The 18,681-nt window shown below is 49.5% G+C and overlaps 1 protein-coding gene across 1 annotated transcript in view; it reads right to left on the bottom strand.

The window, feature by feature from the left end:
- Positions 1–18,681, bottom strand: part of LOC141154162 (coagulation factor VIII-like) — a 229,387-nt gene that overhangs the window by 192,346 nt on the left and 18,360 nt on the right. The window contains exons 4-6 of the mRNA XM_073639666.1: positions 17,170–17,382; positions 13,892–13,963; positions 4,767–4,844 (exon numbers count right to left, since the gene is read on the bottom strand). Coding sequence (XP_073495767.1) covers positions 4,767–4,844; positions 13,892–13,963; positions 17,170–17,382 — 363 coding nt within the window. The remainder of the gene's footprint in view (positions 1–4,766; positions 4,845–13,891; positions 13,964–17,169; positions 17,383–18,681) is intronic.

Below are 18,681 nucleotides of genomic sequence, written 5' to 3'. Positions count from 1 at the left end.
AATTAACACATGTGGAATTATATACTTAACAAAAAAGTGTGAAATAACTGAAAATATGTCTTATATTCTAGGTTCTTCAAAGTAGCCACCTTTTGCTTTGATGACTGCTTTGCACACTCTTGGCATTCTCTTGATGAGCTTCAAGAGGTAGTCACCAGAAATGGTTTTCACTTCACAGGTGTGCCCTGTCAGGTTTAATAAGTGGGATTTCTTGCCTTATAAATGGGGTTGAGACCATCAGTTGTGTTGTGCAGAAGTCTGGTGGATACACAGCTAATAGTCCTACTGAATAGACTGTTAGAATTTGTATTATGGCAACAAAAAAGCAGATAAGTAAAGAAAAACGAGTGGTCATCATTACTTTAAGAAATGAAGGTCAGTCAGTCCGAAAAATTGGGAAAACTTTGAAAGTGTCCCCAAGTGCAGTTGCAAAAACCATCAAGCGCTACAAAGAAACTGGCTCACATGAGGACCGCCCCAGAAAAGGAAGACCAAGAGTCACCTTTGCTTCTGAGGATAAGTTTATCCGAGTCACCAGCCTCAGAAATCGCAGGTTAACAGCAGCTCAGATTAGAGACCAGGTCAATGCCACACAGAGTTCTAGCAGCAGACACATCTCTTCAACAACTCTTAAGAGGAGACTTTGTGCAGCAGGCCTTCATGGTAAAATAACTGCTAGGAAACCACTGCTAAGGACAGGCAACAAGCAAAAGAGACTTGTTTGGGCTAAAGAACACAAGGAATGGACATTAGACCAGTGGAAATCTGTGCTTTGGTCTGATGAGTCCAAATTTGAGATCTTTAGTTCCAACCACCGTGTCTTTGTGCGACGCGGAAAAGGTGAACGGATGGACTCTATATGCCTGGCTCCCACCATGAAGCATGGAGGAGGAGGTGTGATGGAGTGGGGGTGCTTTTCTGGTGACTCTGTTGGGGATTTATTCAAAATTGAAGGCATACTGAACCAGCATGGCTACCACAACATCTTGCAGCAGCATGCTATTCCATCCGGTTTGCGTTTAGTTGGACCATCATTTATTTTTCAACAGGACAATGACCCCAAACACACCTCCAGGCTGTGTAAGGGTTATTTGACCAAAAAGGAGAGTGATGGGGTGCTACGCCAGATGACCTGGCATCGACAGTCACCAGACCTGAACCCAATCGAGATGGTTTGGGGTGAGCTGGACCGCAGAGTGAAGGCAAAAGGGCCAAAAAGTGCTAAGCATCTCTGGGAACTCCTTCAAGATTGTTGGAAGACCATTTCCAGTGACTACCTCTTGAAGCTCATCAAGAGAATGCCAAGAGTGTGCAAAGCAGTCATCAAAGCAAAGGGTGGCTATTTTGAAGAACCTAGAATATAAGACATATTTTCAGTTGTTTCACACTTTTTTGTTAAGTATATAATTCCACATGTGTTAATTCATAGTTTTGATGCCTTCAGTGTGAATGTACAATTTTCATAGTCATGAAAATACAGAAAAATCTTTAAATGAGAAGGTGTGACCAAACTTTTGGTCTGTACTGTATATATATATATATATATATATATATTTATATATATATATATATAAAGTTCTTTACAACATAGAAGAACATAAAAAAAGAGAAAGAAATATATTGAAAAGTTCTGTAATAAATATTTTGACACCTTTTTTCCTATCATGAATATGTTGTGAAGACGTCCTGGACTTTTCAGGTGTGGATGTGGCGCCCCTGCGGGTCCAGTTGCTACTGAGGTACTGCATCTCACCCAGAGGTGTGGTACCCCACTCTCAGGGAAGGACGGAGTACTACCCGGGACCCACACACACACATCCATTATGTAATAGTGGGGAAGGACGCAGCCTTCCTTTGGCACTGAAGTAGTTAAAGAAAGTGTTCCCGTAGTTAAACCTCTCTGGACTCTCGGAAGGCCAAGCTAAGGGGTTAGCTTCAGTGGTCCAGTTAGTAGAGTAGAGGTGGAACTTAGTGCCCTGATCAAGCCTTGAGTGTTATAGAGCTTGTTCCTGGCATAATTCCTTGTGGGCTGCAGTACCTGTAACCAGCCACAAGATGCCACTGCCCTGGGTGCAGATGTCAGGTTGAGTTTGCCAGCAGTGTTACAGACAGTGATGGGGTTAATGCTGTGTGATGATAGCCCACAGAGGGTGGGCACATTAGGAAAATCTCTGCTTAGTTTCCAGAAGCAGGAAGTGATGAGTAGTAAGAGATAGGACAGTGAACTGTATGGGCAGCCTGACTATATGGTGGCTGCTAGGGTAGACGGGAGCTCCATACCCTCAGACAGTGGGATCACCAGTGTAAAAGTCTCCCTACGCAAGAGTCCTGTTAGCCGGCCGGAGAAACTCAACAAAGGTATTGAGGACCCGGGGCACTTCTAGTCTGCAGGAAGCAGAGGAGGATAAATAGGACTCCAGGCTAAGACGTGGGGGAGATATCGGATCTGGAACACTGTCGGTATTGCAGAAGAGTCTCTTGGGCTAGAGATTAGAGTCACAGAGATGCTTCACTTAAAGAGGGAACCAGGGCTGAAGATGTTGCCAGCGCCTGTGAGGGAGATAATAACCTGTCGGGCCTTATCCATTATATCTGCCTGTAAATGCTGTACATATTCCTCTTCCCCAAGTAAAGTCCAAGTTATGGTTAAGAACCTCGTGTCCTCTGAATTTATTGCTGCCCTGGTCCCAGAAGAGAAATGCCTGGAGACAGCCGCGATCGGATGGTTTGAAGTAAGTGGAGAGCCCCACATACACAGCCACACATCAGAGGGAGGACACAAATTGTCTGTAGGGTGCCAGAGCGAGAGGGGGCTACAGCTCGCCCACGACTACCTCACTGGGGCACCTTACAATTACACTCCACTTCAGTAGGGAAGGGCAAGATTGCTCCTAAGGGAGAGCACAGTCCCTGGTCCCTAGCTGGAGGGTGGAACTAGGTAGAGAAGGTGGGTGGAGGAAGTAGATCAGAGGAGCACAGGCAGAAAGAGTATAAGAAGGAGGGGGACCTTCTAGAAGGGGTTCAGTCAGACAGTACAGAGAGGAGACAGTTGGGAGTGGGAGCTCAGGAGGAGCTCTGCTCAGGAGAGGAAAAGAGTCGGGCCTAATGCGAGAGGCCCAGGAGGAGACTGAGAGAGGACAGGAGCAGAGGGAAGGCTGCAGTGACAGAGGGGATCCCAGGGGCACGGTGAGTGCAGGAAGCCACCTGTGCGCCCGAATTCACACGGACGTGGAGGGGTCAAGCCTCAAAAGGGGACCGGCCCCAGACTAGCGGAGAACAACAAGGCTCAGCTAGCCAACCGGAGGCTGCAACATTTGCAAGGTGTTGCAGCCAAAACCCACAATTACATCGCTGAAAAGGTGGCCACATAGGGTCCAGGGGACTGCACGTCACCCCACTAGGCCTGGGGCCACTGATTGTGAGGCACAGGGCAGGAGGACGAAAGCCAGCGCAGAGAAGATGACCAGGGAAGGTACATAGAACGGGGTCCTGTCCAAGTGCTCCTGAAATACCTGAGAGTGTGCTGGATCACCACCCCGGAGGACACAGGACGACGTGGGCGGTTGCACACTGGTGACTGTAACTTGGAGAACTTAAGAACTGTGAGTAAAGCTGAAGATTGCACCTCACTGTGTCCTTGACTCATTATCTGCGCCATCACCTGCATTACACCGCACCAACAACATCTACCTCATAAAATCACCATCTACTGCCCTGGAGCTAAGCTCTGCCTGTGGCGAGCTGAACCAACTCTGCTGCGTCACCATCAGCTCCAGAGGATCTGCACCGCAGCGGCAGCTTCATATAGCCGTATACCACAGGTGGCGTCATGAACATTATCTCTAAAAACTTATTTCCCCTCTTACTTTCCCTTTAATTGACCACCCGGGGCCACGGACCGGGTCACTGCCACTGTGACATCCCCAGCACCGACCGGCCCGGCTACCGAGTACCCCACGGCCCCAGGGGGTGCGTCATGGACACATGATATCATCTCAAATCTAGATACTAGCCATTTTGCAAATTGTAATTAAAGGGAAACTGTCAGTAGGATCGTCCCTCCTGAGCCGTCTATATGGGCATGTAGGTTATAGGAAGCTGAATAACATGACACCTTGATATCTGTGATCTGATGTTTTATTCCAGAGAAATTCATATTTTCCTTAATATGTAAATGAGCCATTAAGATCTCTGGGCCGGACATAAATCTCCCTAAAGATCTATCTCCAAAGATAATTTTAATTAAAAGGGGGTGACATGTAGATGAGGAGAGCGGACTGTCAGTCATTACATGTCTCACACTGGTAACGCCCCCTGTCATTTACAATAATATCTGGGGGCAGATTCTCATGGAGATCTATGTCCGGCCCAGAGATCCCAACAGCTCATTTACATATTAAGAAAAATGTGGATTTCTCAGGAATAAAACACCAGATCGCAGATATCAGGGTGTCATGTTATTCAGCTTCCTATGATCTACATGCCCCTATAGACGGCTCCGGAGGGACGATCCTACTGACACATTACCTTTAAAAATAAACCTGCAATTTATCAGCACCAACAATTCATGATGTGACAATGAATATCTCCACTGCAACAATATGTCCTGGAGTTACATTTGGTGACTATCTCGCCAATGCGGCTCTTCATATAAAGGGTGATACTGAAGAAACAGAACCCACTGCTAAGCTGAAAGACTTGTTAGAAAAGTGTAAGAAAAAAAGACCATTATACAATGTTATTACATTATTCTGTACATTACTTACCAGGAATGGAGGCATTTATGTGTCCATTAATTGTATGCAATTGCTGAACGCGTCCATCATGTGCATAGTGACTGTGACCTGAATGGAGAAACAATTTTTAAAGTTAATTTCTTTCTTGGATTGAAATCAGGAGTTAGGGCTCATTCACACATCAGTTTTTGTCGTACAAGATCTATAAGTTGTTTTCACGGATAGAACTCGTGCCTATTGTAGTCTATGGCGCTGTTCACATGTCTGTGTATTCTTGCAATCTGATAATTTCGCATAAAATCGCAGAGACATCCGATCTTAATCTGATTCTCAGATCAAAATCATCAATGCAAGTTTATAGGTCTGTGAAAAGATCAGACAGTACTCGGAGCCACCCTCGTGCTGTATGTTTTTCACGGACTGTTTGATACAAGGTTGAGAAATCTCCATCAGTTTTTTACTTCATCCAAGAAAATCTGATGAAAGTCTGATGGTAAAGACTGACACTAATCAAACTCTGACAGCACTCTGACCAAACTCTGATGACACTCTGACCAAACTCTGATGACACTCTGACCAAACTCTGATGACACTCTGACCAAATTCTGACCAAACTCTGATGACACTCTGACCAAACTCTGACCAAACTCTGTCCAAACTCTGATGACCTCTGACCAAACTCTGATGACACTCTGACCAAACTCAAAATTTTTTGCATACGAAAAAAAGCCACTGACATCTGAGTGAGGCCTTAGGCCGGAGTTACATTAGCAAATGGCATCGGATGTGATACGGTAATGACACTCGGCTCCTGCTCTACTGCGAGCGGGAGCCGAGTGTCAGTGCTTTGTGCTCCAATCCTCTTGCACAGAGAGAATCAGAGCACAGCTGTGGAAGGGACGTAGGAAGTAATTTCTCCATCTCCTCTGTTGCCGGCGTCAGCGGGAATCGCACTGCACTCGGGTGATATCCAAGTGCAGTGCAATGTTTCATATGCACCCATAGACTTATATGGGTGCGTGCGATCCAAATCCGGCATGCAATCACAGCATGCTGTGATTTTTTTTTCAGTCCAATCGTGATCCGATCTGAGCTGAGCCCACCATCACAGGATTACATTTATACGAATGCAATCTGATTTTTTAGGGATTGCAGTTCCTGCTCATTCTGGGCTCAGCAGTCAGGGGTTTGGTCTGCAATCAGTGTTTAGCCGGCTTCAGATGGTCGTATTTCACGGTCTGGATATGTACCACAATGCTCGGACTGACCACGGTCTCCCGAATATATCTCACAGCCTCATATCAGCCTCTGGGGCTGTAAGTCTGGGTCAGGAGATCCACAGTCAGCCCGGACATTGCATAGGGACCATGAAATATGGCCGTCCGAACCTAGACTTTGGTTGTCTTTCTGGTATCAGTCTTCAAACAGAGATAGCTGTCAATCACTGATTAGAACGGCTCCATGGACCCATGTAAGCCCAGAATAATTAGGGATTTTAATGAATTGATCATTGGATAGCAGCATAATGTAGGTGAAAACACCCTGATTCCAGTGATGTATCACTTACGAGGCTGCTTGCTGTCATTTTTATAAAATCCCTGTTTTTCTCTGCTGCAGATTTACCAGTTCTCTGAAAGCTGAGCTCTGTATAACCCCGCCCCACACCACTGATTGGCTGCTTTCTGTGTATACTGTGCATAGGCAGAAATCTGCCAATCAGTAGTTTGGGCAGGGTTATACAGAGCTCCAGAATATGGAGGACTTCATGGCAGCAGGTTTACGAGTCCTCTAGTGAAAATCTTCTGCTGATAAAACAGGGATTTTATCAAAACTACAGCAAGCAGCCCAGTAAGTGACACATTGATGAAATCAGAGTCTCTGTCGCTACATGATTCTGCTCTCAGATTACATAACAAAACCTTGTGACAGATTCACTTTAAGACTGTGGCAGGCCAAAAAGGGGTTGAGGTCTATCTAAACCCAACTAAAACTGAATGGCTTCACCCAGTCTGGAAGCATTCCCGGGCAAGATTAGGGTAGAGCTTGAATGTCCCTATTCTGCCAGCAGCGATGTCGGCGAGTAGGCTCCTGCTATTCGTATACCTGCGCTCTATTTTGTGGATATCCTTACGTTATAGTTTTTCATTTGCACACAGAGCATGATAGTATTTCATTACTCATTTTCTGCACTTCTGTAAACCATCAAATAAGAAGAATAAGAAAATCTGAACTATTTTGTGGATTCCAAGTTCACTGTGCTGCTTGTCGACTGTTGATATGTGGATTACATAAAAAGTAAAAAAAAGAAATCAGAATAGTGAAAAAAAGTTTGATGTGCTGTGTTGTCATTTGTGTGTCAGCCTATAATCATCAGCATTGTGGTATTGTGGTGACTCCTTGCTCTGGTGGTCATAAGCAGACACCGGGGCCTGCATGGACTCATGTCTGGCTATTCCAGCTTCCCGTCAATATCTCTACGTCATTGCAGGCATAGGCGGATTATAATGAGGGCAATCTGGGCTACCACCCGGGGCCTCGCGCCTCCAGGGGGCCCGGGGCTCCGGGGTGTCTATGGCCAGATTGCCCTCATTATATGTGCGGCGCCCCAGCACATACCAGCAGACAGTGGCGGGGGGGCCCCCGGACCGTTCCCCCAGCAGCCGCGCACGGCCGCTGCATCTTCTTCGGCCGAGCCAGCACTGCAGCAGTTAACTTCCCTGTGCTGGCCCGGCCGCGTCACCGCTAGGAGACACGGCTCTGTGCGCGGCCGTGTCTCCTAGCTGTGACGTCACGCAGTGCGCGCCCGGCCTGCACTGCTGCACCGGAGAGGAGCAGGAGGACTGGAGCCGAGCCGGGGGATGGTGAGTGTTTGTGAGTGTGTGAGAGTGTGTGAGACTGAGTGTGTGTGTGTGTGTGTGTGCAGGCAGATATCATTGTGTGATGTCTGTTTATATGTATTTTTGTGTTTCAAATGTGTTTATGCGTGTATGTATGTATATGTTTGTATATGTTTGTGTGTGTGCGTGACTGCGTGCGGCCTTCTGTTGAGTATAGATGACGCCGTGCGGCCTCCTGCTGTCTATGGAGGGGGCGCCGTACGGCCTCCCGCTGTGTATAGATGGCGCCGTGCGGCCTCCTGCTGTGTATAGATGGCGCCATGCGGCCTCCTGCTGTGTATAGATGGTGCCGTGTGGCCTCCTGCTGTGTATAGATGGCTACGTGCGGCCCCCTGCTGTGTATAGATGGCACCGTGCGGCCTCCTGCTGTGTATAGATGGCTACATGCGGCCCCCTGCTGTGTATACAGTAGATGGCAAAGAGCAGCCTCCTGCTGTGTATAGATGGCTACGTGTGGCCCACTGCTGTGTATAGATGACACCGTGCGGCCCCCTGCTGTGTATAGATGGCACCGTGCGGCCCCCTGCTGTGTATAGATGGCACTGTGCGGCACCCTACTGTGTATAGATGGCACAGTGCGGCCCCCTGCTGTGTATAGATGGCACCGTGTGGCCCCTGCTGTGTATAGATGGCTATGTGCGGCTTCCTGCTGTGTATAGATGGCTATGTGCGGCCTCCTGCTGTGTATAGATGGCGCCATGCGGCCTCCCGTTGTGTATAGATGGCTACGTGCGGCCCCCTGCTGTATATAGATGGCTACGTGTGTCCTCCTGCTGTGTATAAATGGCTATGTGCGGCCTCCTGCTGTGTATAGATGTCGCCGTGTGGCCTCCCGCTGTGTATAGATGGCTACGTGCGGCCCCCTGCTGTGCATAGATGGCTACGTGCGGCCTCCTGCTGTGTATAGATGGCTATGTGCGGCCTCCTGCTGTATATAGATGGCTACGTGCGGCCTCCCGCTGTGTATAGATGGCTACGTGTGGCCCCCTGCTGTGTATAGATGACGTCGTGCGGCCTCCTGCTGTGTATAGATGGCTACGTGCGGCCTCCTGCTGTGTATAGATGGCTATGTGCGGCCTCCTGCTGTATATAGATGGCTTTGTGCGGCCTCCTGCTGTATATAGATGGCTACGTGCGGCCCCCTGCTGTGTATAGATGGCTACGTGCGGCCTCCTGCTGTGTATAGATGGCTATGTGTGACCTCCTGCTGTGCATAGATGGCTACGTGTGGCCTCCCGCTGTGTATAGATGGCTATGTGCGGCCTCCCGCTGTGTATAGATGGAGCCGTGCGGCCTCCTGCTGTGTATAGATGGCTACATGCGGCCTTCTGCTGTGTATAGATGGCTATGTGCGGCCTCCTGCTGTGTATAGATGGCTACGTGCGGCCCCCTGCTGTGTATAGATGGTGCTGTGCGGCCTCCTGCTGTGTATAGATGGCTACGTGCGGCCTCCTGCTATGTATGGATGGCACCGTGCGGCCCCTTGCTGTGTATAGATGGCACCGTACAGCCTCCTGCTGTGTATAGATGGCTACGTGCGGCCTCCTGCTGTATATAGATGGCTACGTGCGGCCTCCTGCTGTGTATAGATGGCTACGTGCGGCCTCCTGCTGTGTATAGATGGCTATGTGTGACCTCCCGCTGTATATAGATGGCTACGTGTAGCCTCCCGCTGTGTATAGATGGCTACGTGCGGCCTCCCGCTGTGTATAGATGGAGCCGTGCGGCCTCCTGCTGTGTATAGATGGCTACGTGCGGCCTCCTGCTGTGTATAGATGGCTATGTGCGGCCTCCTGCTGTGTATAGATGGCTACGTGCGGCCCCCTGCTGTGTATAGATGGCGCCGTGCGGCCTCCTGCTGTGTATAGATGGCTACGTGCGGCCTCCTGCTGTGTATAGATGGCACCGTACAGCCTCCTGCTGTGCATAGATGGCACAGTGTGGCCCCCTGCTGTGTATAGATGGCACCGTGTGGCCCCCTGCTGTGTATAGATGGCTATGTGCGGCCTCCTGCTGTATATAGATGGCTACGTGCGGCCCCCTGCTGTGTATAGATGGCTACGTGCGGCCTCCTGCTGTGTATAGATGGCTATGTGTGACCTCCTGCTGTGCATAGATGGCTACGTGTGGCCTCCCGCTGTGTATAGATGGCTACGTGCGGCCTCCCACTGTGTATAGATGGAGCCGTGCGGCCTCCTGCTGTGTATAGATGGCTACATGCGGCCTCCTGCTGTGTATAGATGGCTATGTGCGGCCTCCTGCTGTGTATAGATGGCTACGTGCGGCCCCCTGCTGTGTATAGATGGTGCTGTGCGGCCTCCTGCTGTGTATAGATGGCTACGTGCGGCCTCCTGCTGTGTATGGATGGCACCGTGCGGCCCCTTGCTGTGTATAGATGGCACCGTACAGCCTCCTGCTGTGTATAGATGGCTACGTGCGGCCTCCTGCTGTATATAGATGGCTACGTGCGGCCCCCTGCTGTGTATAGATGGCGCCGTGCGGCCTCCTGCTGTGTATAGATGGCTACGTGCGGCCTCCTGCTGTGTATAGATGGCTATGTGTGACCTCCCGCTGTATATAGATGGCTACGTGTAGCCTCCCGCTGTGTATAGATGGCTACGTGCAGCCTCCCGCTGTGTATAGATGGAGCCATGCGGCCTCCTGCTGTGTATAGATGGCTACGTGCGGCCTCCTGCTGTGTATAGATGGCTATGTGCGGCCTCCTGCTGTGTATAGATGGCTACGTGCGGCCCCCTGCTGTATATAGATGGCGCCGTGCGGCCTCCTGCTGTGTATAGATGGCTACGTGCGGCCTCCTGCTGTGTATAGATGGCACCGTACAGCCTCCTGCTGTGCATAGATGGCACCGTGTGGCCCCCTGCTGTGCATAGATGGCACCGTGCGGCCCCCTGCTGTGTATAGATGGCTACGTGCGGCCTCCTGCTGTGTATAGATGGCGCCGTGCGGCCTCCTGCTGCGTATAGATGGCACCATGCGGCCTCCTGCTGTGTATAGATGGCTATGTGCGGCCTCCTGCTGTGTGTAAATGGCTACGTGCGGCCTCCTGCTCTGTATAAATATAGCCGTGTGGCCTCCTGCTGTGTATAGATGGCTATGTGCGGCCCCCTGCTGTGTATAGATGGCTACGTGCGGCCTCCTGCTGTGTATAGATGGCTACGTGCGGCCCCCTGCTGTGTATAAATGGCTACGTGCGGCCTTCTGCTGTGTATAGATGTCGCCATGTAGCCTCCTGCTGTGTATAGATTGCTATGTGCGGGTTCCCGCTGTGTATAGATGGCTACGTGCGGCCTCCTGCTGTGTATAGATGGCTGCGTGCTTCCTCCCGCTGTGTATAGATGGCTACGTGCAGCCTCCTGCTGTTTATAGATGGCTACGTGCGGCCTCCTGCTGTGTATAGATGGCACCGTGCGGCCTCCTGCTCTGTATAGATGGCTACGTGCGGCCTCCTGCTGTGTATAGATGGCTACTTGCGGCCCCCTGCTGTGTATAGATGGCTACGTGTGCTCCATATTAAGTCATACAATTAATGTAAGGCTATGTGCCCACGATGCAGAAATGATACGGATTTTTTTTGAGCGTTTCTGCATCTCCCTGGCAAAAAAAACGCATGCGGATTGTACATGCAGTTTGTACATGCGGCTATGTGCGGCCCCCTGCTGTGTATACATGGCTACGTGCGGCCTCCTGCTGTGTATAGATGGCTACGTGCGGCCCCCTGCTGTGTATAGATGGCTACGTGCGGCCTCCTGCTGTGTATAAATGGCTATGTGCGGCCTCCTGCTTTGTATAGACGTCGCCGTGTGGCCTCCTGCTGTGTATAGATGGCTATGTGCGGGTTCCCGCTGTGTATAGATGGCTACGTGCGGCCTCCTGCTGTGTATAGATGGCTACGTGCTTCCTCCTGCTGTGTATAGATGGCTACATACAGCCTCCCGCTGTGTATAGATGGCACCGTGCGGCCTCCTGCTGTGTATAGATGGCTACGTGCGGCCTCCTGCTGTGTATAGATGGCACCGTGCGGCCTCCTGCTCTGTATAGATGGCTACGTGCGGCCTCCTGCTGTGTATAGATGGCTACATACGGCCTCCTGCTGTGTATAGATGGCTACGTGCGGCCTCCTGCTGTGTATAGATGGCTACGTGCGGCCTCCTGCTGTGTATAGATGGCGCCGTGCGGCCTCCTGCTGTATATAGATGGCTACGTGCGGCCTCCTGCTGTGTATAGATGGCTACGTACGGCCTCCTGCTGTGTATAGATGGCTACGTGCGGCCTCCTGCTGTTTATAGATGGCTACGTGCGGCCTCCTGCTGTGTATAGATGGCGCCGTGCGGCCTCCTGCTGTGTATAGATGGCTACGTGTGCTCCATATTAAGTCATACAATTAATGTAAGGCTATGTGCCCACGATGCAGAAATGATCCGGAATTTTTTTGAGCGTTTCTGCATCTCCCTGGCAGAAAAAACGCATGCGGATTGTACATGCGGATTGTACATGCGGTTTGTACATGCGGCTATGTGCGGCCCCCTGCTGTGTATAGATGGCTACGTGCGACCTCCTGCTGTGCAAAGATGGCTACATGCGGCCCCCTGCTGTGTATAGATGGCTACGTGCGGCCTCCTGCTGTGTATAAATGGCTATGTGCGGCCTCCTGCTGTGTATAGACGTCGCCGTGGGGCCTCCTGCTGTGTATAGATGGCTATGTGCGGGTTCCCACTGTGTATAGATGGCTACGTGCGGCCTCCTGCTGTGTATAGATGGCTACGTGCTTCCTCCCGCTGTGTATAGATGGCTACGTGCAGCCTCCCGCTATGTATAGATGGCACCGTGCGGCCTCCTGCTGTGAATAGATGGCTACGTGCGGCCTCCTGCTGTGTATAGATGGCACCGTGCGGCCTCCTGCTCTGTATAGATGGCTACGTGCGGCCTCCTGCTGTGTATAGATGGCTACGTACGTCCTCCTGCTGTGTATAGATGGCTACGTGCGGCCTCCTGCTGTGTATAGATGGCGCCGTGCGGCCTCCTGCTGTGTATAGATGGCTACGTGCGGCCTCCTGCTGTGTATAGATGGCTACGTGCGGCCTCCTGCTGTGTATAGATGGCTACGTGTTCTCCATATTAAGTCATACAATTAATGTAAGGCTATGTGCCCACGATGCAGAAATGATCCGGATTTTTTTGATCGTTTCTGCATCTCCCTGGCAGAAAAAACGCATGCGGATTGTACATGCGGATTGTACATGCGGATTGTACATGCGTTTTTCCTGCCAGGGACATGCGGATGAGAAGCGTTCTTCACTTGCAATTCCACATGTGGGTTGACAAGCGATTTTAGTATCACTTGGAAAGTGCTTGACAACTTGGTCACACTATATAAATACAGGCAACCAGCATGAATTTATATAGTGTGACCGTAAAAGAATGGTAAAAAATAAAAAATAAATATATAATTACCTTCTGATGGCCTGCCGACGTCAGCGGTCGCGTGACCCGTCACATGACTAAACGACGTCACAGCAGGTCCTTTTCAGACCATCGTGAGCTGCCGGCAAGCCAGGACGCATCGGATAAAGACACCGGGGGCCATCAGAAGGTAAGTATGATATTTATTTTTTATTTTATTCTTTTTTTACAGGTTCTGTGGTACCCGGGTCCGGAGGTGAGTCTCCTGTCCTCCACACCCGGGTACCATCCGCACATTGAAACGCATGGATTCTGCATGTACAGATGAAGTGATGCTATTTACATGTGTTCCAATGCAAGTCAATGGCGGCGAAAGCGCCGAGCTTCCGCAAAATAATTGGTAATGCTGTGTTTTTTTCCGCAATGATAATCCGCAGCGGAAATTTCCGCAGGATGTGCACAGCACATGCGGATTATCATTGGGGACCATGGCAGGCCTTCTACCATGCGTTTTTTAAGCGTTTCTGCAGCGGAATTGCCACTGCGGAAAAGCTTAAAATACGCATAGTGGGCACATAGCCTAAAAAAAATATTATAATTAATATTGTGCCAAATTAATTTCACGTGAACTATCACATGATCTATCACAGGGGATCATGTGACATGTGATACATCAGATGTGTGTGTGTGGGGGGGGCTGCGCCTTCTAAACTGCCCGGGGCCCTTGCTACTCTTAATCCATCCCTGATTGCAGGGATATAAAAATTGCCAGAGAACAGTTCCAGATCTTCATCTGGATGCAATGCTTTCTCTAATTTAAAGATGAATATTTTTTACCTTCATCAAACACTGCTAGGGCAATTATTTTTTCCTGTACGCCATGTTGACGTCCATCTTCTGTAAGTGATCCTATGAATTTGAAAACACATGCAGTACAATTGAAATGGCAAAAAAAAATCACAAGCAGGGTAATGGCTATAAGCTTCACACAAAACTGTTTTTGGTTCAAAGAAGCCATTTTCCAAATCATTACGACATATATCACAAATTATTTAGACGTAGTCTTCTGTCAACACTTTGCAAAAGAGGAAGCACAGTCATGTACAATGTGATATGCTACAATATTTTTTGGAACCTAAATGATCGCATTCCTCTATTTTACCACTGCAGTGTTGCAATTTCTACAATCAGATGACCACGGAATAGACATTGATAATATATCTAATTAATGTGTATGTGACGCGCCCCCTGGGCCGTGGGGTACTCAGTGCTGGGCCGGTCGGTGCAGGGGATGTCACAATGGCAGTGACCCGGTCCGTGACCTAGGGCGGTCAATAAAAGGGGATTATAGTTTTTGTAGCATCGGCATCTCTGCCCCCTGCCAGGCAGAGACGCCGTCCCTCTCACCTCCCCGATCCCCGCGCGGCGTCCTCCTGCGCTCCTCTTCCTGCTGCTGCCGGCGCGCGCAGCTTCCCGGGCACTGTGCTTAGGGCGCGCGCGCGCTCCCCCTCTCTTAAGGGGGCCGCGAGCGCCGTCCTAAGGAGTCCCCGGCCAATAGCCGGAGGACCTCCCATATATAAGGCACCTCCTCCAAAATGGAGGTGCCCGAGCAATAGTTGTTGCACAGCATACTTATCTCTGCTTCAGCCCTCAGGTCCAGTTGCCAGCCTGACTACTGTTCCAGTCCGCCAGTCTGACTACTCTCCAGCCCAACAGTCTGTCTTCCGTTCAACCTGCCAGTCTGTCTATGGGCAAGTCCGCCTGCTTACCAGGAAGCACCTGCCAGTTACCTGCCTGCTACCAGCCGTGCCTGCTAGCCCGCTCACCTGGGAGCACTCGCCTGTTACCTGCCTGTTACCTGCTAGCCTACCCGGAGGCTCTGCCATCACTTGCTGTGACCACCTGATAGCCTACCTGGAGGCTCCTGCTGTCACTTGCCGAGACTACCTGTCTGCTAACCTAGAGACTTCAGCCTGCTCTGCCGTCACGTGCCGTGACCACCTGTCAACTAACCCAGAGACTTCTGCCTGCTTGTTGTGTCCATCCGCTATACCGGTCAGTCCCAGTCTGCTGACCCGTGGGAGCCACCGGCTCTCTTACAAGGTCGTCCCCAGAGTAGCACCTGGTCCCTCTGCTCGGTCCCTCCCTGGTCACGGAGTCGTTAGCCGCCGTACGACCTGGGTCGGTCTGAGTTGATACTTAGTTACGCCCCTCTGGGTCCCTCCTTGCACCGCGGCACAGAGGTTCCACCACCCGGATCCATAACAGTTTTTATAGTTTAATGTTCGTGACGCCACCTGTGGTATGCGGCTATATGGAGCCGCCGCTGGGGTGCAGATCCTCTGGAGCTGATGGTGACGCAGCAGAGTTGGTTCAGCTCTCCACAGGTAGAGCGTAGCTCCAGGTCGGTGCAGTGATGTTATAGATGAGGTAGATGTTGCTGGTGCTGTGTAGTGCAGGGGATGGCACAGATAATAATTCTAGGACACAGTGGGGTACAGTCTTCATGGTTTACTCACAGTTGTTGAACTCAAGGTTACCAGTACCAGAGTAACCTCCCATGTTGTCCTGCGTTCACCAAGGAAGGGGTTCAGCAATCTCTCAAGTAACTCAGGGACCCCGTTCTATGTGCCTTCCTCAGTCATCTTCCTGCGCTGGCTCTCACCATCCTGCCCTGCGCCTCACAATCAGTGTCCCAAGCTACTAGCCTCGGATCTTGTCGGGCGACCTGCAGTCCCCTGGACCCTCTGTGGCCACCTTTTCGGAGATGTAATTGTGGTGGTTGGCAGCTGCACCTTGCAAATACAGCAGCCTCCGGTTTCTAGCTGAGCCTTGTAGTTCTCCACTAGTTTAGGGGCCGGTCCCCTCTGCGGCCTGATCCCTCTACGTTCCAGCAGATTCGGGCGCATGGGTGGCATCCGCCCTTCCTGTGCCCCTAGGATCCCTTCTGTTCCTCTTGGAGCCTTCCCTCCTCCCGTCCTCTCTCTCTCTCTCTTCCTGGGCCTCTCAGGCTAGGCCCCACTCCTCTCAACTCCTGCTCCAAGCAGTGGAGCCAGGAGTCTGGACCTCCTCCACTGCTCTCCTGAGCAGGACTGGCTGCTTCTAGATGGTTCCATTCCTTCTTATACTCCTTCTGAAGTGCTCCCCTGAACTACTTCCTCCACCCACACCCACTACATGCTTCCACCCTCCAGCTAGGGACCAGGGACTGTGCTCTCCCTTAGGAGCAATCTCGCCCTTCCCTCTGAAGTGGAGTGTAATAGATGCAAGTGTGTGGGTCCCGGGCAGTACTCCATCCTTACCTGAGAGTGGGATACCACACCTCTGGATAAGATGCAGTACTTCTGTGGCGACTGAACCCACAGGGGCGCCACATATGCCAACAATAAAATCTCAAAAATGACAACTAAATACCTTGTAAAATAATCCCTGAGCTCCTCTGATTCTGCCACTCTTTTCAGTTTTGTGCTGCGTCACTCCATTGCAGAGATATTCACATTTGTTTCTTCTGGAGCGCAGCATGTGACATCTCTGCTTGTAGTGCAACTTTATGTTTCTTCAGACTCTTCTCTGGTGGATTGCGCTTCTCAGGAGCTAACAATCACAGTTCGACAGCTGATGTAGCAGTCTTGAACTCTGCTTGAGTTGTGATTGGCAGCATCTTGGAGGGAGGGATGAAAGCACACGCCCCCAGAGAAGACTCTGAAGAAACATTTACTTGGACTACAAAGCAGAGATTTCACATAGTGCGCTCCATAAAAAAACGAAATGTGAATATCTCTGCAATGGAGCAACGCAGTGCAAAATGGAAAAGAGAGTCAGGACCAGAGGAGTTCAGGGATTTTTTATAAGACGTTTAACTCAAATTGTTTGACCAAGTGACAGGTCCTCTTTAAGCAATGTCCAGGTAATAGGAAAGTTGATTAAAAAGCTAAGAGTTGGCTAGAGGTTGAATCTGCATGAAAAGCAATAGACCCGGGCAGGAGAGCAGCAGTGGGCAGTAGGACCCCAGACACCCCAGACACTGACTCAATGGATGAAAGCATATTCGATTTCATCTTAACCCAGAAGGCCACGACCAACTGACAGATTTTTAAGGCAGATGTCTATCTTACCTGGTTTACAGATAAGGATTGCTCCTACTAATCCAGAATTGATATCATACGAGGAATTACTGTGAGAGTAATAAGCAGAGGTTATGCAGATGGGGTCAGATTCTGCTGGTCCATAGTTTTCAGGAATTTTCCAAATGTAAGTATATGATTGTCCAGGTGGGACGGCATCATCGGCCTTCTCCAATTTGTCCGTTCCATCACTGTATCCTGCACCTAAAGAGAGGGAAAGAGGATAAAGAAATTCTTTCGTAATATAGTTCACATTGTTGAATCAATTGATATTAATTTATATAAGGAGGCACATGGTACAGTACTTTTTAAACATTGTTCCGCCTACCATTATTATCTACATCGACAATGAATTTTCACTCGCTAAGGACTGTCATATTGAAAAATAAAATCATTTTTTCAGACAAATTTACATTAGTCCATTTGGAAGTACAGCTCATCCATTATTATTTTTGGTCATATTGTCAGTAAATGTTACATTTCTGTTGTAGAGATCTTTGATTATATTCTTGGTTGGCTTAGAAAGTCCAAAGCACCGGAAAACCATGAAGATACTAGGCCAGTGTGCGCTAGTAACACACAAGTCAGAGAGATATTATGGGCTGAGTGGTTGACATTGTAATTCATACTCCATACTACGTTAATAAAGTAAGGGAAAGCAAATTCGGGACTGTTGGCATCTATAGTAATGTGAGTGTAATAACTGCTCTTGCCATAACTTACCTGGCTACCTGATATGGGATGTAAACTAAAGGGTTATTCCTATCTTGTCGGATATTGCTTGTAAATAATTTTGCAAATTACTGCATATTAAAATTTTCAGCTTTTCTTAAGATGTTAACACTTTACAGCTTGTTTCCTTAGAGAACAACCACTGCTGCTACACAGTAGAGAATGCACAGTGCTTTCAAGCTCAATAGAAAAAGCGCTGCTCATGTTTTTTCAATTGAGCTTGTAAGCACTATTTTGATGCTAGCCTGGATCATTGGATTGGGCTGTTGCCTCCTAGTCCCAGCCAGCTTCGGTACAGTGCTTCTAAGCTAGACAGCAGTGGTGGTCGGTCTCCTAGGCAATAAGATGTAAAGAAAAGGATGCAAAATTTAATAAGATCAAAATAACCATATAAGAGCAATTCCCCAATTTGATCTAATATTAATCTCTTTATCACTTGTTGCACTATGTACAGTGTCTGATAATAGATATTGTAAGGTGGCTGATGGTCAAGTCCTGGATTGAGTATATGTGTCACTGAGGTGCCTTGCCTCAGTGATGTGAAACCTGGAAAGAAGGCTCTAACTCTAATAGGTAGTGAGAAGGTTTTTTAATAGGTACAGCATGGGTCCGGGTTTAAGGAATGTCTGGAAGAGCTGGACGGGACTGGTTGTTCCCATCCTCCAATCTAGGAGATGCAGCTCAGATAAAAAGGGCAGCTGAGGTGCTCATAACAGTCTGGAAGTGAAGGTGGAAAGACCTGTGAGGTGTTTTTCAAGCTTGTCAGGAATC

Source organism: Phyllobates terribilis, unplaced genomic scaffold (genome assembly GCF_046119375.1).
Source record: "Phyllobates terribilis strain yellow unplaced genomic scaffold, ASM4611937v1 Scaffold_7__3_contigs__length_470593459, whole genome shotgun sequence".
In the NCBI taxonomy this organism is placed as follows: domain Eukaryota; kingdom Metazoa; phylum Chordata; class Amphibia; order Anura; family Dendrobatidae; genus Phyllobates; species Phyllobates terribilis.
This window is presented reverse-complemented; position numbering and strand designations above follow the sequence as displayed.